The sequence below is a fragment of the Sabethes cyaneus genome, chromosome 3 (assembly GCF_943734655.1).
Source record: "Sabethes cyaneus chromosome 3, idSabCyanKW18_F2, whole genome shotgun sequence".
Taxonomy (NCBI): domain Eukaryota; kingdom Metazoa; phylum Arthropoda; class Insecta; order Diptera; family Culicidae; genus Sabethes; species Sabethes cyaneus.
In genome coordinates this window covers 62,741,845-62,765,092 of record NC_071355.1, presented here as the reverse complement: position 1 = coordinate 62,765,092, position 23,248 = coordinate 62,741,845, and the positions used below count along the sequence as shown (strand labels likewise).

Below are 23,248 nucleotides of genomic sequence, written 5' to 3'. Positions count from 1 at the left end.
AATCGTAAGGTTGAAAAACCAAGACGTCAAATCGAAAAACATCCTGACAAATATCGAGTAATCAAATCATGTTAAATGTAGAATAACCAAAAATTTGAATAGTAAAATACGAAAATTGCTTCAGAAAGTTTAAATATCGAATTATCAGAAAATAAAAATTGTAAAAAAGTAATTAAGAAAGGCAAAACCACGAAAAGTTCTATTTATTTCACATCATTAAACGAACTACAAATAACTAAAAGACAATGTCAATTTCCAAGGTCATAAAATTGAAATGCTCTACCAAAATTGTTAATGAATAGTTCAATGGAGTTTTGAAATGGTTAAATGTACTAGACAATACTTTGTTTTTTCAACTTAATTTTCAATACTTGCAATACTTGGTGATGCGCAGTATTTTTCCACAAAGCGTTAAGTTAAATGGCCAGTGGGGTGTCTATTTTTAGATTCTTTCATGTTCGCTTTAACTTTTACAGCAAGAGAACAATCCTTTCAATCAACATCGAAAACACCCTACGCAGCCGAAAGTTTCGGAGCTGCCCCCGCCCCCATATTAATGACTTTAATTCGCCAACCCCCACGCCACAGGACGTACTTCTGTGATCATGTTGATTGCTCTCACACACTTTTCCCTTTTGGCTTTCTTTGTTTTTCTTTCCAGGAATTATCTGCTCAAGAATCGCCTTTCCAAGGGACCGAACAAGATCGTTCTGTCACCGTCGGATTTCGTGTTTCCGGTCGACATGCGAAGGGTAAGCATTGAATGGGAAAATAAAATGTTTTCTTCTTTTATGTACTTTACATTAGGAAATTAACCTTCCAACCGAGACTAACTTGACTGGCACTACTGCTGGTTAGGGAGGAGTAAGATTATGTTTCAACCGTGCAAAAAAGAAAAACCAAAAGAACTTCTTCGCTAGCAGTTATCGCTAAAGTATCATCCGAAGTTTAGTCAAGCTAATTACAAATCAGAGCCATTCTATGGTTACACCCCGTGAATATAATTTAAAAGAAAAGCTTTTAGCCATTATGATTGCTACCAGCAAAACAGTCCAGTTAGGCCCCTTTACTTCTTTTCTCTTTACTGTGATTGAAGTTAGCCTCAACGTTGTTACAATTGTGCTTTTCCCGTAACGTTCTGTATATTATCTCACCAGAAAAATGTCCCACACAACGTTCCTCTAAAGTAACGCTTCAATCACGATCCAAAAAAATGTGTGGTTTATTATCAAAACATCATCATTCATTATTTACCGGCCGGTTAGGTTGTTCTTCTAATAACAGTAGCCGAAGTGAATGCTCGGTTTAGCAGGATTTTCAACTTACAGGTCATCCTTCCATCCGTTTTTGTAGCTATAAGTTTATCAATTCAAATCCTCCTTCTCTGCCAGGTTGACGAGGGTATCGAGGCCATGCTGTGCTGCTGGTTGCAGCAAATCCAGGAGTTCGGTGGACCAGAAGTGGAAAAACCGGACCTGCTGAAGGGATCGATCGGTTCGCTAAAGAATCTCGGCCTTCCGGTGCCACCCAAGACCAACTCCGGTAGCGATACCTTGGTCCGTCACAATACTGCCAGCGCCAGTGGAGCCGCCCTGGAGTTTAAAGCCCGCTACAATGTGAGTTGATGTTATGAGGAGATCAATCTTCTTGTTTTACGGTCGAAAGATATTTTTACCGATATCATAAAAAACGAACAAACTTCCTTAGCTAGAGCTCATAGTTTTCTGATGTTTGTCAGAGCAGCGATCAAAACTTGAAAATTATTACCCGATACTTTATTTATGAAAGCAAACCGATAAACAACACAATTAGTCATCTTTTTTGCTAATCCAAATACATTGTGTTGTTGCTATCCGTAGAGGGATTACATCTTCTTCTATATTACGTTTTTATCTCTATTTTACAGGGTGATTTAGTGCAGCTGAAGGAAATTCCAGCCAGTTCCGGTTCATCCCAGGAGCTAAAGAATAAAGCAATGGATCTGCTAGTTATAGCACACGGGCTACGGCACGAGAATATTAATCCACTAATAGGTAAGTTGTGTAACGTTCTGAGCTGTAGCGATTGCAACAATTAACCATAAATTTTAATGATTCTCATAACCGTTCAATTGTTTGTGTTCAATCGTTTACAATCTTATTCCATTTTATATCTATTTAATCTGTGCCGCGAACATAATTTCGTTCATTGATTGCATCTACACGCAACAATAAGTTCCTTTACTAACATTTAAGACTAATTGATTACCCTATAACGCTAGTTTATTATCTATCTGTTCTGTGCTTTTACTGCCTATTGTATACATTTCTCCTAAAGATTTACCAAATACTCATATTTACGACTGAAAGTCGGTTAAATTTGGCCAGTTCTGCTGGCTTGCAAGAGAAATATAAAATTCATTCCCCCTGTTTGCGACCCTACTTTGACCAGGAGTGAGTTGAGTGGAAACCTTAACCTCCATAAAACGCTCGGATTGTCTGTTTAGATAGTGGTGCACTTCTCTCGGGCAGGCTATTAAAACAAGATCCACTCGTTTTACTGGAAAGCGCTCAGTGAAAACTAATTTTTTGTAGCTAGTCGCGGCACAAGTGGACCATAAAAGCAAACAAATTCAGCATATTTCGTGGTTTTATGATCGCTGCCAAGAACAATTTTACTGACCGAAAAGAAGTGTTTAAAACTGAGAGTTCTCTGGTAGCGAAAAGATTTAAATTATTAGAATAGTTGATACTACGAACACTAGGTTGAATGTTTTGGCCCGGAAAATCGAGTAATCGTAGAATAGCGAATCTATAATTACTTATCACATAGAAAGCAGCCGATTAGGCTAGAAACGCAAGACTTTTGAATGCAATTAGATTTAAAATCAAAGTTGAAACTAGACTGGAAATTACACTTGGAACTGTACTAGAAATATGAGTTTAAATCGGACCTGAAATCGGACTTGACATAGGGCATTAAATTAGATTTGAATTTGGACTTGAAGCTTTATTTCAAATTGGACTGGGAATTAGACTTCAAAATTGATTTGAAATTAAACCTAAATTTGAAGTAATTTGGACTGGAAGCAAGAAGTTATACTTGAAATTAAACATAAAATTGGATTAAAAAGAGAATTTGAAGGTTTTATTGTAAATTGGACTTGAAATTTCACTTAAAATTAGAATTGAATTTGACTAGGAATTGGACTGGAAATTGGATTTGAAATTAAAGTTAAAATTGGGCATGAAATTGGATATGAAATTGTACTCGGAAATGAACTCAATGTTGCAGTTCATTTCTGAAATTGGATTTAAATTAGACTTGAGATTATACTTGGAATTACATGTACCTGGAATTCAATTTGTACTAAAATTGGATTTGAAATCAGATTTTAAATTTGACTTAAAAATGAACCTAAACTAAGATTTTAACTTAAAATTGACATTGGACATTTAATTTAACTTCCATTTATACCTGTACATGCAATTAGATATCAAGTTTTACTTGAAAGTGGGATAGACATATTTCGTCTTATTCTCTCTTATGTATTATGTCTTTTGTGTTCCTTTTTTCTCTTTTACAGTACCGGTTTTACACCTTCGTTCCGGTTGTTCTTCTTTTCTGTACCATTTTCTTGGTTTTTTTCAACTGTTTTCTTTTTCCTTCTGTTTTCCTCTTTTTCTCACATTTACCTTTTTTCTGTCACGTGGTTTGTATTTCCTGACCAATTTTTCTTATTTTCAATGCTGTATTTCTTTGTTTTCTCTCATTTAATCTAATTTTTTGCCGTTTTCCGTTTTCCGTCTTTCTTCTCCTATTATTCCCTTTCTCGTTTACAGTTTTCGTCTTTTTCTAACACTTTTCCAGTGCCTCCCAGTTGGCCTCGAGGTATGATGCTGATCTAATAAGCCAGTCGTCGTATGTTCGAATCCCGGCTGGGAGAGTCAATAGAATCGTAGTAACTCTAACAGCTGGCTGCCCTGCTAACACAGTTGTTACAAACCAGTTACTGCAACTAATATTACTAATAAATGACTGAGTTCTACATTATCCCGAAGACGCTTCTTATGGTTAGTATAGTATGAGGACGTATTGAGGTAATGGTTTTGAACCTCAGGAGGACTCACCAATGCTAACTATAACGAGGCGAAACAGGTTTGGTATAGCAGGACATGCATCGAAGCATGGGTAAAACCCTCAACACATAAGCACGCATAAAAAACTATAAGCTTATCGTTTACTCAATAACGATAAAGCACAGAAATGCAGTGCAGAATACAGCATACACCCGGGAAACATTACAATGGATCAATAATGTTGTGGTCAAAGTGATTAGCCCATACAAAAATTAAAAAAATATATGACTTATTTCAATCGTAAATAAGTTGCTGCAACCTGAAGTGCGTAAAGTGTGCTACTTGGGTGCGAAGTCTGTCGTATAAAAACAGAAGGTCAAGTTTCGATAACAGAATGTAGCACCTAGGCTTTGCTTTGCTAACACATTCTGTCTCCTTTCCTTTTTGTTTTTTGACTTCGTGTTTTTTTTTTTCTTTTTAGAAGCCCTATTTTTCTTCTTTTCTGTCACGAAAAGCTCCCTTTTTACCCTTTGCTCTCCGGTTTTCCTTTTCTATCTTCTGTTTTTTGTCTTTTTTCTTTTACCTTTTTTGGTTTTTCCTATTTTTCTGTCTCATTTTCCCAGCGCATTCTCATTCCCATTATGCCAGATATTTTTCCCGTTTTCTTCGTTTCCTTTATCGGATTTTTTCGGATTGCCATTCTTCTTTTCCTTTTTGCTTATCCTTTTATCTGTGCCGTTTATCCTTTCTTGTAAAGTTTTCTTTATTTTTCTTTCCAGTTTTCCCACCGACAACGGATATTTCGGAGTATCTAGATCGGTTCAAAATACATCCAAAAATCCACCCAAGAACTCGCGTTGAAAAATTCTTTGATTGGATACCCCATTTGCCAAATTTCCAAAGAAACTTCAAAATGGCTAATTTCGAGTTCCCATAGAACCGACAACGGATTTTCCGGAATGTCCAGATCGGGTCAAAATACTTCCAAAAGTCCACGTAAGGACTCGTGTTGAAAAATCCTTTGGTTTGATACCCCATTTGCCATATTACTGAAAAGAATTCAAAACGGCCAATTTTCAGTTCCGGTAGAACCGACACCGGATGTTCCGGAGTGTGGAACATGAACTTGCGCTCTACAGGATAGTGTAAGATTCACTCTTGTTGACCACAAATGAAATAGATAACTTCTGCGCACTCTGTTAAGCAAATTTCAGAGTTTTATTTCTCGTGCTACTTATGACTTTAAAAAAAACCCGCTGCGATCTGGAATATCTCCGGGAAAATAGAACCATAATTAATCAAGCCGAGAAATCTAGATCCCAATTTATCAACTTATTTTTTCATTAAAGGCCAATCTAATGTGGTTCTTTTAAGACTAATTGTATAAAAATCAAATGAAAATAAGTGGAGATAAAGCCAAAAGTGTAACTGCAAGTACCATCATTTTTACCTTTGTTATACAATATAACAAAGGTTTAGGAATTGGTCGAAAAACACGAAGTCGATCTGAGGCCCGGAGGGCCGTGTCACATATACCAATCGATCAGGTTCGACGAATGAGCAATGTCTGTGTGTGTGTGTGTGTGTGTGTGTGTGTATGTGTGTATGTGTGTGCGCTTCAATTTTCAATCGCCTATTTCTCGGAGATGGCTGAACCGATTCGTCTGCTATTACTTTTATTTGAAAGGTATTTTTACCTAGTATATTACTATCAAATGGTTTCGTGGTCTGACTTTTAGTTTAAAAGTTATAAGCAAAAATGTAAAAATTACGTGACACGATTTTCTCCGGAACCACATAACCGATTTCATCGATCTTAGTACCAAATAAAAGCTCTTATTATTGCTAAACATCGCGCCAATTTTTATTGAAAACAAACAAATGGTTTAAAAGTTATGCTTAAAAAACCAGTTTTGACAAGGTTCAAATGATCGCCTGTTTCTTAGAGATGGCCAAACCAATTTACGTGCTATTAGTTTCATTTGGCAGGTAATATAGCCGGATAGATCACTATTGAATGGTTTTTTGATTGGATGTTTAATTTGAAAGTTATGAGTAATTCAATACACCACACCAAAATTAACAATAATTTATAATGATTTTAACCAAGAAAAATAACCTAATTTCAATTATTTTAATATCAAACGAGAGGTTTTCACACTACGAATATATATGCAAAATTTCATAAGAGTTGGTTTTACCGGTCAAAAGATATTAACCCTCGAACACTCGCGCCAACTTTTATAACACAGTTACTCGCGCGCACAATAGCCCAAAACCAAAGAAAACGTGCGCACTAGAGTTTTGACTAGGAAAACTTGGTTTTAAGTTTATCGAATCTTTGGAAGCGTTTCTTAAAATTGAAAGCTCGATCGTTTGGTAGAATTTGAATTTTGATTAATCCCCCTAAAAGTGAAATAAAACAATTATTTTCCTTCAGTTTCAATATAACACATTGATGTGTACTGCAAAGTTTTAGAGCATATTATTACAAGAAATTTTGCTGAAGACAGTAACCTTCTATCTCTTCAACGTAGAGATCTTATTTATTCTATATGAATTTGAAAAATCAGTTTTTCTATTTTAGCTCTTTTTGTAATTGTTGTATGACTTTTTCATGTATTACAAAGTTGTATTAATAATAAAAATACACAACTTTGCTGAACATAGTATACCTCTATGTTTACGAACTTGTTTACGAACTGTAGAGCTTTGATGATAAAAAATACCCTGATTTTGACCCCGAATTACTCGACTACCAACAGACGGATACATTTTAAACAGTAGTTTTGCTGCACACAGACACCATTTTCCATATGAAGAAACGAAAGAAAATTCCAGTTGGGGTCAATTGCGGTACACCTCACATGCTACTTGCTTTGTTTCTGTGATGTCGGTTTATGCTAATCTATTTTCCTAACAATTTAAAGTAATAATGCGTTGAATAATTCTGACATTTTGCTCATAACAAGTTTATTGAAGAATATACGTTAGTATATACGTAATATACGATTTGTAACTTTATAACAATATGGCATTCAAAAACCTACATATGGTCTACAAAATACAACAACGTGAGTAACCGAAGGTTCATAAAAATTGATGAAATTTATTCAAGACAACTTTATTGTTGTGAATCAAATAGAATGGCGTTACAGGAAATTATGCATAGTTCAAAAACCTATAAACTAGACTTTTACTACGCAATGTATATGTTAAAGAATAATATTTCATCTTACAACTTACTTTTACTTGCACTCATTAGTAACAACTTACTCAGCAATTTCATAAGAAAAGAAACTATCAAAATTTATAAGTGCTTCTATTTGGTTCAAATTTTGAAAACTTATTCAATTTCCAAAAATGTCATGTAAACCAAACGTGTCGATTTCTATCTCAAATTGCAAGTAAGACCGTGTAACAAAGGTTCCTTTCACCACTAGGTGGATTAAATCAGGTTTTTATGTCGGGAACGTAAAGAGTAATATCCCGTTTGACCTCTTTCCCCGTTTTCCTCGTTTCCTCTATCGACTTTTTTCGATCTCACTATCTTACTTTTTGTTTTAGGTTTCTCTTGTTTTCTGTTTGCCCTTTCTTGTCTATTTTCTTTCCCATTTGCCCACTTTTTCTGTCTTTTTTCCGCCCTTTTCGGTCTTGGACTTCCTCTTGTTTTTCTCTTTTCTATTTCGCTTGCGTCTTTTCCTTCATTTTCCCTCATTTTCAGGTTCGTTTTTCCACTTTCCAGGCTCGTTAATTCCTTTTCTTAGCAAAGCCTTGCTTATAAGCGACTTTGAAACTTGACCCTTCTTTATCGACAGACTTAGCAGCCGGTTAGAAGAGTACAGGACAATTACTCTAGCAGCACGGCCCAAATAACAGTTCTAATAAAGGTTTTATTGCGGTATGAATCATTACCTCTTGTGTTATCATGCTGTTGCACAATACCTAGGTAATACAAGTCGACCTGCGCTTGTACCTGCAGTTAACTATAAAACCATAATAAAACTGTTAATAAAACATATTTATTGTGGTTGCTTATATTACCTCGATAAAACTGGTTAGCTGCGACACATCTCTTATGAACTTACTATAAGTGAGGCAAATCAATACAATAGAGCGCACCAATCAAAGTTGATTTTATTACGATTGCTTATCAAACCGCAGTAAAACTGTTAGCTTTATAGTGCAATTGGTATGGTAACACCCTGACCAAACAGATTTATTGCTGCTATTATGAACAATATTAGATGTTAAGACCGAAATCATTTTTATGCGAGGCCATATTTCCGTTCTGCAGCATTTTTTTTTTTTTTTGTGGTCGCCAAAAAACAGTTCAACAAAGTAAACTGTGAGTTGTAGAAAGAAAGTTATTGGTTTTCGGTTTTCATGTTAGAATGGAACTAGAATGCTTTAGCTAGAAACCAAGAATGATTAATATTTATTTTGAATAAACAACCAATTTTCGAAAGTCACAAAATTTTGATGGCGCGTTAATTTTAGCCACTTATTATTCCAATATACATGATAAAATTTAATGCGCATATGCTGCACAACTACGGAAACTGCAGAGAAATTATTATATATTCTTTCGGATATTTTATCGCTGTAAATCAAATCGATCAAAAACAGTAAAACTTTACCTTTTCTGCTTACAGCTTGATGTTTTTAAGTTAATAAAGCTGTCCGAGTGATTAAACTTTTTGCGCAGCAAGCATTATGCTCTATAGCTTTGTCGAACAAAGCGAAATGCTAAATCGGTTATATTGCTGCTTACAGCATAGCGTAATTAATTTAGTTGACCTTATGGCTTGACTCTTCAAGAGGTTATAAAAATTTTCTCAAGAGTAGGCCCCTTTGTCGGAAAAAAGTTTTATAGCGGTCATCAGACGGTTCTAGTGGTTTAGTTCATAGCGGTATTATGAAATTGGTTATGAAAACTACTCGAGGAACGTAGTAGAACTCCACCTCTTCTATTACTATTTTTCTTTCTTTTAGCCAGTTTCTCTCTCTCTCTCTCTCTCTCTCATTTGGTTTTGAATTAGTTAAATATTCAGGAAAAACAAGCTTTTATGTCATAACTCAGTAACAACAAAAATTATTATCATGAAATTTCTATTATTAGATCATTAGAAATATGGCCATGTGACAGAACGAAGCTTTCCGGCATTTCTTTAGAGTTTACACTAAGAAAAATGATTAATATTATTAACACCTAGTTAGCTAGTCAGCAATCTACAAACAGTTTTTGAATCATTTAACAATATTTTGCTCAATTCGATTAATTAGAATTATTGTGTATACTAAAAGTAAACTGTATAGTTCCGAAAGTATCCGTTTGCTTACAACAAAAACTTTTTTATGCAATGTATGAACCAATAACTCAATATTTAGTGAATGGGATACAACACTAATAGTTCTTACAAAACGGATAGTTTACCTTATGTTTCCCATCAGTTGGACGATTATCTTGGAGAGATAGAGCATCTACATCCTTAACTTGGTCAAACTGAAGAGCGGCGATATTATTGGAGCATCGTCCTCATTCATTAGCGGTTGCTCAGTTGTAGATATCTGCAAAGACTCCCAGGTGTTTCCGTTTTCTTATTTAAAATTATTCAAATTCAAGTTAGTCAAGTTAGTTCTTACAAAACGGATAGTTTACCTCATGTTTCCCATCAGTTGGACGATTATCTTGGAGAGATAGAGCAACTACATCCTTAACTTGGTCAAACTGAAGAGCGGCGATATTATTGGAGCATCGTCCTCATTCATTAGCGGTTGCTCAGCTGTAGATATCTGCAAAGACTCCCAGGCGTTTCCGTTTTCTTATTTAAAATTATTCAAATTCAAAATTTACCAGCATCGAATTAACCTGCAATTTCCATTTCCCAACTAAAGTGAGCCAACAATCTCATTACAATATTACTACCTACGACAACATAATTGTCTGTTTATCAGTGTCACTGACTGTAGCGCACCGCAAACATATACACACACGTGCTAGCTTACAATGCAAATTCAATTAAAAATGAAAATTGCTTCTCGAGTGACCGAGCCCCACAGGAGACCGAGAAGCTACTCACTTGCCACTAGTGGCCTGGAATCGTGCGCTTCGGGCCAATTTTATGCAAATTGGGTGGTAACCGACCGTTCGCTTGGAAGCAAAAAAAATGTATTGGATGAAACGGTTATGTAGTTCACTTGCCTCGTTTTGGGTTTTGTGAAGCATACTATGCGAAAGACAACAAAGCAATATGGAAAGGGTGAGTGGAACCGTGTAATCAGATTGCTCTCGCTCCAGTCTACTAGAGTCTAGAGACCGTGCACCTCCTGCTCCTGGTAGGTGAATATGGAAAAAATGGGTTCACTTGAAGGCATAAAACTGAACTTTCATTGTCGGCCTACGGGTTGGAAAATTGATTTAGAAATGCTACCCCGTTTCTAGCTGCATAAAACTTTTTCGTTTATAAACTGTTTCACCCTTACCCAACACGAATATAATGATAAATGAATCCAGTGTGAAACACAGCACAAAAAGCCTTGTGTAATCGAGCTGAACTTGTCCATTACTTTTCCGTTGCATAAATCATCACGTCTCAATATTTATAGAATACTAGCTGACCCGACAAACTTCGTATTGCCACAAATTAACCTGTGTTGTACATAAATCATGAATCTCGGATGATCTTTGTCACAATCTCGAGTTTTGCAAGCCCCCCAGTGGGCGGCGCTTCCGACGGCGGGTCACCGGCAACACTCGCGACCGGCTCGTCCTGAATGATCTAGTGTTACTATAGATAGTTTTTGTGGTCTTGTTATTGATTAATGTTTTATGGAAGAGTCTCGAATTTCTCGAGTTGGATTAGTTTTTGAGTTTCGCAAAAATTTCTGTTTTATTTGTATGAGAGTCCATATGCCCCTACCACAGGGGTGAGAGGTCTCTAACTATCATAAAATAAACTCAAGACTCAAAAATCTTCTACATGCTAAATTTGGTTCCATTTGCTTGAATAGTACTCAAATTATAAGGAAATTTGTATTTCATTTGTATGAGAGCCCACCCTCTTAAAAGGGGAAGGGGTCGTAATACACCACAGAAAAATATTCTGCCATCTAAAACTATCACATGCCAAATTTGGTTCCATTTGCTTGATTAGTTCTAAAGCTATGAGGAAATTTGTATTTCGTTTGTATGGGAGCCCCCCCCCCTCCTAAAAAGGTAAGAAGTTCTAATTTATCATGGAAAAAATGGTTGCCTCCAAAAACACCCACATGCCAAATATGGTTCCATTTGCTTGATTAGTTCTCGAATTATGAGTAAATTTGTATTTCGTTTGTATAGGACCCCCCTCCTAAAGTGGGGAGGGGTCCTAATTCATCATTGGAAAAAAAATTTGTCTCCAAAAACACACACATGCCAAATTTCGTTCAATTCGCTTGATTAGTTCTCGAGTTATGAGGAAATTGGTATTTCATTTGTACAGGAGCCCCTCCTCTTAAAGTAGGAAGGGGTCCTAATTCAACATAAAAAATTTTCTTGCCCTCGAAAACCTTCACATGCCAAATTTGGTTCCATTTGCTTGTTTAGTTCTCGATTTATGAGGAAATTTGTATGGAAGCCCCCCCTCTTAAAGGGGAGAGGAGTTATAATTCCCCTTATAAAGAGGGAGGGGTCTCAATTCACCATAGAATAAATTCTTGTCACCGAAAACACCCACATGCCAAATGTTGTTCTATTTGCTTGATTAGTTCTCGAGTTAGGAGGAAATTTGTATTTCATTTGTACAGGAGCCCCCCCTCTTAAAGTGGGGAGGGGTCCTAATTTACCGTAGAAAATTTTCTTGCCCTCGAAAATCTTCACATGCCAAATTTGGTTCCATTTGCTTGATTAGTTCTCGAGTTATGAGGTAATTTGTATGGAAGCCCCCCCTCTTAAAGGGGAGAGGAGTTATAATTCCCCTTATAAAGAGGGAGGGGTCTCAATTTACCATAGAATAAATTCTTGTCACCGAAAACACCCACATGCCAAATTTGGTTCTATTTGCTTGATTAGTTCTCGAGTTATGAGGAAATTTGTATTTCATTTGTATAGGAGCCCCCCTCCTAAAGTGGGGAAAGGTTCTTATTCATCATAGAAAAAATTCTTGCCTCCAAAAACACCTACATGCCAAATTTGGTTCCATTTGCTGGATTAGTTCTCGAGTTATGAGGAAATTTGTATTTCGTTTGTATAGGAGCCCCCCCCCTCCTAAAGTGGGGAGGGGTCCCAATTCATCATAGAAAAAAATTTTGTCTCCAAAAACACACACATGCCAAATTTGGTTCCATTTGCTTGATTAGTTCTCGAGTTATGAGGAAATTTGTATGGAAGCCCCCCCTCTTAAAGGGGAGAGGAGTTATAATTCCCCTTATAAAGAGGGGAGGGGTCTCAAATTACCCTAGAATAAATTCTTGTTACCGAAAACACCCACATGCCAAATTTGGTTCTATTTGCTTGATTAGTTCTCGAGTTTTGCAGAAATTTGTGTTTCATTTGTATGGGAGCCCCCCCTTTTAGTGGGGGGAGGGGTCTCTAACCATCACTAAAACCTTTCCTGGCCCCAAAAACCTCTACATGCAAATTTTCACGCCGATTGGTTCAGTAGTTTTCGATTCTATAAGGAACATGGGACAGACAGACAGACAGACAGACAGACAGACAGACAGACAGACAGACAGACAGACAGAAATCCTTCTTTATAGGTATAGATAAATATAAAAGATTGCGAGTGCAATAAACATCTACTTCCTTGACTACCATTTTATCAACGATCACTGAACGCAAAGAATCGAACATGCTAATTACGATAGAGCTTACTAGTTCGCTGATGGAGTAAAGTTTCAATCAAATCATTGACCATCCATCCAATCACTGCACAAAGTGTTGTCAAGTCCATTGCGATGGAAACCTACTTCAGTATTCATCAAACGAATGAATGTAATGAAACAGTGATGCTGTTAGTCAGTTAATGTGCCCATTGTTACTCACTCATAGCATACAATAAGTAAAGTTCAAATTTTAATCTAGTTGGAGAGTTTGGATAAAATCCAAATTAGAATGTAGGTCACAAATTATGGAAGTTAAACTCAGTTCTGCATCAACACAGCTGCAATTACCCTAGTCAGCTACCACCAAGCTCATTCAACATGCTACGAAAAGTACACAGAAGCACCACTCGAGCTTCGTTTTCATTCCCGATTCATAACGTCGGCCAGTACAAGATGATGTGAATGAAAAGCGATCTGTTCTACCCATAGTTATTAATTCGGGATTCCTTTCACAGCCACATCCTAGTCCGGTCGGACGGGGAGGTCAGCAGTTTGGAATGCTGCGCGAACTACAGTAGACAGTTAGTGCTAGCTTTTGACCGTTGCCAACCCCTTCCATAGAGGACGGAATGTCGAATGGTTTCGATTCAGGATAGGAAATGAAATACATCAAGAACATCATCATCCTCGTCATCATCATCATCTGGATCAACATCATCGTCGCACTCAAAACTCTGGCTGCAACTTAGATGCTGCCATTAAATGTCGACCTTGTTCCTTCTGCTTTTCATAACTCCAGCTGATGTCAAGCTTTCCGCGCCGTCATGATGATGTACAGTCAATGTAACTATCACTGTACATATCCTCGCACGGATGCAGTACAAAGAGCTAAAAGGCTACAGTAAAACTATTACGTTACCAGCTAAATAAAAATGAAGGAGTTGAAAAAGCATATGGTTGGATCAGCAGTACCCATCTCGAATAGAGAACAATGTAAGACAAACTATTTTGGTACGTGTTACCGGACAGAAGCGCAAACCCACCTGATAATTTCGTTCGTCGTTCACCATTAAAAACTAGCTTTATTGAAATGTCCCACAACTACCGCTAAAAATTTATTATGTTTTCCCGTTGGAGGATTCTTATGTAAAATTGACTGACAAACACGTATTATGTTTCGAAAATGAAGTTAGGGATGTTTTGAAATATTCACAGTTTTCGTTTCATATTACAAAACCCGATTTAATCCACATGGTGGCGAATGGAACCTTAGAATAGAAAACGACACGCATTTCAACTCAAATTTCAAATTTTTAATTTTCCACTCTTGATTTTTGACCTTGAATTATTGCCATATGATTTTTAATCCCCGACTTTTGACTTTTGACTTTTAACTTTTGACTTTTGACTTTTGCCTTTTGACTTTTGACTTTTGATTTTTGACTTTTGACTTTTGACTTTTGACTTTTGATTTTTGACTTTTGACTTTTGACTTTTGACTTTTGACTTTTGACTTTTGACTTTTGACTTTTGACTTTTGACTTTTGACTTTTGACTTTTGACTTTTGACTTTTGACTTTTGATTTTTGACTTTTGACTTTTGACTTTTGACTTTTGACTTTTGACTTTTGACTTTTGACTTTTGACTTTTGACTTTTGACTTTTGACTTTTGACTTTTGACTTTTGACTTTTGACTTTTGACTTTTGATTTTTGACTTTTGACTTTTGACTTTTGACTTTTGACTTTTGACTTTTGACTTTTGACTTTTGACTTTTGACTTTTGACTTTTGACTTTTGACTTTTGACTTTTGACTTTTGACTTTTGACTTTTGACTTTTGACTTTTGACTTTTGACTTTTGACTTTTGACTTTTGACTTTTGACTTTTGACTTTTGACTTTTGACTTTTGACTTTTGACTTTTGACTTTTGACTTTTGACTTTTGACTTTCGACTTTTGACTTTTGACTTTTGACTTTTGACTTTTGACTTTTGACTTTTGACTTTTGACTTTTGACTTTTGACTTTTGACTTTTGACTTTTGACTTTTGACTTTTGACTTTTGACTTTTGACTTTTGACTTTTGACTTTTGACTTTTGACTTTTGACTTTTGACTTTTGACTTTTGACTTTTGACTTTTGACTTTTGACTTTTGACTTTTGACTTTTGACTTTTGACTTTTAATTTTTGGCTTTTGAATTTTGACTCTAGACTATTGAGTATAAATATTTTGCTTTCCGAATTTTGTCCGAGAGATGTACTTTAAATTTCGACTTAAGTTTTCATGTTTTTTCTTGTCCTTAAATTTTAAAACTTTGACTATATTTTTAATCTTTAGACTTTCTTCTTACGATTTTTGATTTTTTATTTGAGACTTTTAATTTTTAGCATTGAAGTATAATTTTTAACTTTAATCTTTTGATTTTGAACTTTACTTTTTTTTATTTTAATTTTCGGCATTTGAATTTTGATTTGAAAATTTTTCATTTTCATTATAAGCATTTGGTTTTAGTATTTTAACTTACGACTTTATTTTTCATTTTAATTTTAAAATTTTTCTCTAGACTTTTAAATATAACTAATGTTCAACATTTGATTTTTTACTATTGTCTTTACTACCGAATGTTTGTTTTTAAGTTTGACTTTTTATTTTAGATTTTTGACTCTTGGCAAGCATATAGAGTACAATATTTCAACATATTAGCGATGGTGAGAGGAAATGCTTATCAACTCAGGAAGCAGCATTGTGATTGATTTTTATTTTAGAGTCAAATGAATTTAAGTTTACCACATGGTTTAAGAGCCACCTCTCGCCTCACGCTTGTACATAATAGCGGAATAGTATTTTCCGATATAAATTAACAAATTTTGACTGTTTATAGGGTACCATTACCATTTTATTAAATTCATAAAAAATAGGAGAATTTTTTATATTAATTTTCTAAATTATTGGCTTACAATCAAATCTTTGAATATCCAGATTAGTCTTGTACAGTGAGACAGATAGATATTCGAACAAAAACAAAGTCATATAATTTTGTAAATAAAGGCTTTATTTCGAATTTTAGTTTTAGAAGCTGTCTACCCATAAATATGACCGCCCAGTTAGCTTCGAGGTACGATGCTGGACTAACAAGCCAGTTGTCGTATGTTCGAATGCAGGCTAGGCGGTGCTGCTAAAAAGAGTCAGCAGGATTGTTGCACTAGCCCCGCAGCTGTCCCGTACTCTACCGCCGGTTGTGAAGTCTATCGATAAAGAAGGGTCAAGTCTTAGAAAGACGCTTAAGCCCAAGGCTTTTTACCCATAGATACAGAACGCAACAAACAATCATTGCTCTATTGAATCGCCTTTTGCGTGGATAACACGCTTCAAATTAATATTTTTTGAAACGATGGTTCTACAATTGATGAAGGGACGGTAGGGAAAGAAATGAAAATTTTTTGGTGAAGGTGGGGAAGAGCTTCAAATGCTTTTTGAAGTCATTACATGCGGCACGCACTGCTTCCATCGAAATATCATCCCATATCTTGTTGATAACTAACTTAAATTCATCCAAATTATGATATTTATAATCCTTGAGCTTCTGCTGCATCTACCCCCATATACAAAAATCCAGTGATTTCAAACCAGGAAAACTTGGAGGCCATTCGTTATTCGAAGTGAAATCCGTCAGATTGGCTTTGCACCACGTCTGCACAAGATATGCAGGGTGGGCTGGGGCTTAATCCTGTTGAAAGCAGTAATATTCTTCACCATGAATTCCCTCAAACGTAAGGCATCAAATGGTGTTCTAAGACCATATCTAGATAGTATTTTGCATTAACTTTTACACCCTTGCAAAAAATACAAGAGAAAGTTGGCCTTTCTTTGAAATGCTTCCCCATGCCATGACCGCTGATGAATTTTGGTATCGTGGTACATTCCATTTGTGCTTTGAAACGTCCATGATCGAGACCGACCACAACCGATCATTTTAAGCATGATGCGGGGTTTAAAGAACAAACAACATCTCATCAGAAAAGATCACTTTGGAAGCACCGTGCCGACGGAGTAGCAGTTTGCATCTTTCCTGCCGTTTTTGTTTTGTTGATTCCGTTAATTCATGGATTTTACGTTTTTTGAATGCTTTCTTATCCAGATCCATTTTCAAAATTCGACGAAGAGATTCCCTGTTATTATTGGGCTCAACTGCCATTTTCCGTGCGGACCTATCGCAACTGCGACGAATTCGCTCTTGAATGACCTCTTTGACCTCTGCAGGTCTAACGCTTCGTTTTCTTCTGTTTTTGTGCGGTTTCCAACTGATCCCGTCTCGACAAATCTGTTTACTGTATAGGATACAAAGCCTCTTTTTATGCCGGGATGTTCGAGGTCACGAAAAATAGTGCCGCATGCAACACCGTTTCGGAATTTATTTATTATCAACGACCGTAACACAAACGTGGTACGTGCACACCGACCGAGACCCAATACGTGATGTTTGAGGTCACGAAAAATAGTGCCGCATGCAACACCGTTTCGGAATTTATTTATTATCAACGACCGTAACACAAACATGGTACGTGCACACCGAACGAGACGCAATACGAAACTACGCCAAGTAAGACTTAAGTCATAATGACACACACATGGTATTAGTTCAATTCATGGGCGTAGCGATGGGGGTGGCAGTTTTGGGGGTTCAAACCCCCTCCCAGAAGAAAATTTGTTCTACACTTTCATGCTTGAAATTTCACAGCCATCAGTTTATAGCAGGACCCGGCAACGTCACTTTCAATTGCAAATCGTCACTCGACAATGAAGCAATGAAGCTTCGGTTTCAACAGAAGCAACACCGCTTCGCTTCAAAGCTGGCTTCAATCAGTGGCAGTAAAACGGGTTTCATATCAGCATAACGATCGGTTTTAAAGTTTTATTTTCACTTTTCTATCAAATATTCAGTAGAAGTTCAGTAACTTTTAACGCAAATGAATTGAATTTGAGTAACATTTCCTACATGTATGTCCACGTATGTAATATTTAATTTTCGTGCCTGATTTACAGTTGTCATCACTTGGAACAGTGACCAACTACAACTGACGCTTGCTTGAAACGTTCTGTTCAATGAATGAAACCAGGCGCTTGGCGAAGATGAGAGAAAGTCAGCTTCATTTATTTGTTTCGACTATGCCGGGTCCTGGTTTAAAGCACAAGAAAATTTGAAGGGCTGATTGTACGATCCTCGTCGTCGTCGTCAGCAGCTTAGAGTCGAGATGGTTCGTGCTGTTTTGAGCTTCATTCAACTTGATTTTGGGTTACTCGTCGCTCATTTCGCAGGCATTTCTGAAGTTGTAGTTTTTTCTATTAAAAAAATAAAAAATGTCGGTTAGACTCGGTCAAGCCATATCGCACGTTGCGTCCCTCTGTTCTGGGTGCCGGTGGGGTTGCTGAATAGAATCGTTTTCCTTACGACGTATCCTGTTCACCGTAGCTTACCGACTATCGACAAATCCGTTAGTAGTCTCCTCAGGTAGTGTCCTTTGATTCATCCCAACAAACATTTTTGTTGTGTAATAGCTTATCAAGCGCTTGTTTACTGTAAATTAGCTATATAATGGTTGAATAAGCTGTTCTTCAAATAAAATGTTTGTTGGGATGCACCTGCGTCACACTTCACTTCCAGCTTGTACTTAGCCAAATATCGTCCGCAAGGGTGTGTATGTCCTCAGCGCGCATTGTTAAATCCCTTAAAATAAAAACTATCGGTCTAGTAGGGGGTTTGTACATTGTCAGCTTCGTACGGCAGCTTATGCCTCTTGATCGTACCGTATTGTGAAGGATAAAGTAGACTCGATGTCCTGTTTAATACGTTGCTGGATCTCTACGATCACCAGCGATCCCACATACACGAACCCATCTACCATTTCTGGTTCGTCGTTGTCAACAATTACCGTCCGCCAAAAGCGCGCTTTGGTCTCGTTTGAGCCTCTGTCATGTATATATTTTGTCTTCGACGCATTTATTTTAAGCTCAATCCTCTTGGCCTCTGCTTTCAGTCTAGCACCGTGGTAATGTTTCTGGCTTTAATATCAAAGCGCATAGCCTGCGTAGTTTGCTACAATTACTAAAAAATAAAACTCCTCGATTCGATATCTGCTTGTCGAATTACCCCCTCAAGAGCGATCTTGAAAAGCATGCAGGATAAGTTGTCACCTTGTTTCGACTCCGGCCGCGTCTCGAAGGGACTCGATCCTATGGACTCTTACAGCCTCTCCCAGCCGAGATCCGAACATACAACATGTCTGGATGTCAACTTAGAGGCAAAATTTTAACATTTCTCTTATTTCATTTTATTTCGATTTTTTTGTCAAATGAAGAACACTCAATTTCAACCTGAATAGCTTTTAGCTGAAAATAATTCTCTTCTTGAATAAACTGCATAAGTTTAGGTATTGTTTATACCGTGACCGCTCCCAATTCTGCGCAGCTCCTAATTCTGCGCATTTTTCTTTATATCAGAATATTTTTAACACTGCGCATAACTATGATCATTGCGTTATTTTTTATAAATGTCTGTTGAATATTACGCTATTATTCACAAACAGGTCATAATATTTGAGAGCGAAATAATTTAACGTGAAACTGAAAGCATTTTATATGATTATTCGGGATGGCGATTCATTGGTTGGTCGCGTTGGTCTGCTGACTGGAGGAAATACGATGAAAAAATAAAACGACGCGAAATGCAGGAACTTAAGGAATTCAAGGCGTGGCGAAATCGGAAGAAGCGCTCTCAACGTCAACTACGTGCCACTATGAACAACAACTACATCAACAACAACAACAACAACAACAACAGGAGTCACAATCATAACAGAGGATCAAATAACTATAACAGTAATAGTAACCGGACTAATATCAACAACCGTAGAAATATTAACAACAACAACCGCAGAAATATTAACAACAACAACAACAACAACAACAACAACAACAACAACAACAACAACAACAACAACAACAACAGCAACAGCAACAACAATTACAACAGAAATAACAACAACAATTACAACAACAATTACAACAGAAATAACAACAACAATTATAACAGAAATTACAACAACAACAATTACAACAGAAATAACAACAACAATTACAACAGAAATAACAACAACAGCAACAGGAATAACAATAACAGCAATAGGAATAACAACTACAACAACAACTACAGGAATAACAACAATATCAACAGGAATAATTACAACAACAGGAATAACAGCTATATTTCTTTCGATCATCCACAACTCAATAACATCAGCAATCATCGAAATCATCTTCCCCCGGATAGAGTACTACTTGCGGCTGCTAGACATCACTTTTCTGGACCACCTTTGAGACCTGCAATACAATTTCAGCGGGGAGAAACGCTCAACCCTTACACAACAAATGATGAACCGCAACGACCGATGGCATCTAATTCTTCTGCTACACATTGGCTTGCCTGCAGCAACACTCGTGTTTTTGATGAAATAAGTCATAGTTCGGTAAATATGTTTGATAACCACGCTACTATTAATACTCATTCCAAACATTGCTTGGAAAATACACCAAACAATTTAATCATTGAAACCCCATCAACTTCTTCGCTTAATTATTCTACGGTAACTGAAGTTTCGGTATACTGCCAAAATCTAAACCGCATGCGAAGTGCTCACAAAATTAATGAAATTCAAAAGAATATCTTATGTTGCTCCTTTTCTATAATTCTTGTAACCGAAACTAGTTGGGATGATAGTGTACATAGCGAGGAAGTTTTTGGTAATAGATATAATGTCTATAGAAATGATCGTAATTATCAATTGTCTGAAATGAAATCAGGTGGCGGTGTATTAATTGCTATTCTATCAGAGCTAGACTCAGACATCATAATCACTCCATCATTTACCGAATTTGAACATGTATGGGCGAAAGCACGAATAGCTGGTGAGACACATGTCTTTGCGTCCGTCTATTTTCCTCCAAACAATGCACGTAAAGAAAACTATGAAAAGTTTTTTGAAGTCGCGGAAAATGTCTTATCTGAGCTCTCTCCTGAAATAAAGCTTCACATATACGGAGATTTCAATCAACGCAATCTTGACTTCATTACAGACATTGACAACAAGAGCATTCTTCTCCCAGTCGTTGGTGAAAACGAAACCTTGCAATTAATATTTGACAAATCTGCCAACTTGGGCCTTTATCAGATTAATCACATAAAGAATAGGCAAGATTGCTACTTAGACTTATTGTTTACTAACATAGGCGAAGACTTCTGTGTAACTGAATCTCAAACTCCATTATGGAAAAACGAGGTATTTCATACCGCCATCGAATATTCGTTATTTATACATGAAAATCTACGACCCTACGAGTGCGAATATGAAAAAGTATCGGACTTTCAGTCCGCAAATTATGGGAACATAAAACAAAGGCTTCACAATATTAATTGGCAACATGTATTTCGAAATGAAAACAATGTAGAAATGGCTGTCGAAGCCTTCTATAAGCTCATATTTGAAATATTAAAAGACGAAGTGCCTATGAAACAAAAAAGACATCAGGCTCATTCAAAGTATCCTATATGGTACAACAGTCAAATAAAAAATATAAAAAATCGCAAGCAAAAGGCACATAAAGCATACAAAAACCATAACAATGACAATAATTTAGCAAATTATCTTGATCTCTGAGATCAACTAAACCAAGCAATAAATGTTGCCTTTGAAGAGTATATACAAAAAACCGAGCGTGAGATAAAATCAAAACCAAAAAACTTTTTCAACTATGTAAAATCAAAATTAATATCAGAAAACTTTCCATCTAGAATGCATTTGGACGAAAAAACCACAGATAACATAGAAGAAATTTGCGACCTTTTTGCCACTTTCTTCCGAGATATCTATGGTACATTCACAGAAGAGTATCGCGATTACGGCTACTTTACACATTTTCCAGAATCCTCAAATGACGTAAACGTTAGACAAATTAGTGTATTAGAAATATTAGACGCCTTAGAAACATTAGATTCCTCCAAAGGCCCCGGACCAGACGGTTTACCTCCAGCATTCATAAGGAAACTAGCAACAGAGCTAGCTACTCCACTATTCAGGCTTTTTAATATGTCCCTTCAATCTGGAATTTTCCCAAGCATCTGGAAAAGATCTTTCTTAGTGCCTGTGTTCAAAGCTGGTAAGAAATCTGATATCCGTAATTATAGGGGTATTGCAATTATCTCTTGTATTCCAAAACCTTTTGAAGCAATTGTCAATAAGAAGGTATTCTCGCAAATAAAAAATAGAATTACTCATACACAACATGGTTTCTACAAAGGACGCTCAACCACAACAAATTTACTCGAGTTTGTTAACTTTTCGCTTAACGCAATAGATAATGGAAACTACGTTAAAGCCTTATATACCGACTTTAGTGAAGCCTTTGATCGCATTGATATACCAATGCTTCTCTTCAAATTGCAAAAAATAGGTATACATCAAGAACTTTTAATATGGATCGAATCATATCTCACATACCGCCAGCAAATTGTTAAATTTAAAGGAAAAACATCTAATCCCATTCAAGTCACTTCTGGAGTCCCTCAAGGGTCTCATTTAGGACCGCTATTGTTTATTTTATTCGTTAATGATATCTCATTCGTTCTCAAGAATATAAAAATCCTTATTTACGCCGACGATATGAAATTATACTTAGAAATAAAAAATGAGACAGATGTCAACACATTTTGTAACGAAATTCAAATTTTTTATAATTGGTGTAAGAAGAGCTTACTTCAACTAAACGTGAACAAATGTAAATTAATTAAATTCAGTAGGAAACGAAATACACCTATAACCAACATCTCCCTTGGAGATCAAATGATAGAAAATTGTGAACGAATTAGAGATTTGGGAGTTATTCTAGACTCAAAATTAACGTTTATAGATCACTATAATACAATTACTTGTAAAGCAAGCAACATGCTCTCTTTCATAAAACGCTTTAGCTTTAATTTTCGAGACCCATACACATTAAAACACTTTACATTTACTACGTTCGTTCAATTCTTGAGTACTGTAGCGTGGTATGGTCTCCGTTTGCCAATGCACACATAAATAGAATAGAATCAATACAAAAACAATTCTTGTTGTACGCACTCCGTAATTTAAATTGGACGAGCCTTCCTCTTCCGTCATATGACGACCGCTGCAAGCTTATAAATATCGAAACATTAAAGGCGCGTCGTGAATTTGCAATGGTCTCATTTGTTAATGACATAGTCTCACAACGTATTGACTCTGCCGAACTCTTATCTTTATTAATTTTAAATTAAATTTTTACGCACCTACTAGAAATTTACGTGTA

At 36.3% G+C, this 23,248-nt stretch overlaps 1 protein-coding gene across 1 annotated transcript in view; it reads left to right on the top strand.

The window, feature by feature from the left end:
• Positions 1-23,248, top strand: part of LOC128739646 (uncharacterized) — a 106,411-nt gene that overhangs the window by 66,317 nt on the left and 16,846 nt on the right. The window contains exons 6-8 of the mRNA XM_053835142.1: positions 662-752; positions 1,392-1,616; positions 1,907-2,033. Coding sequence (XP_053691117.1) covers positions 662-752; positions 1,392-1,616; positions 1,907-2,033 — 443 coding nt within the window. The remainder of the gene's footprint in view (positions 1-661; positions 753-1,391; positions 1,617-1,906; positions 2,034-23,248) is intronic.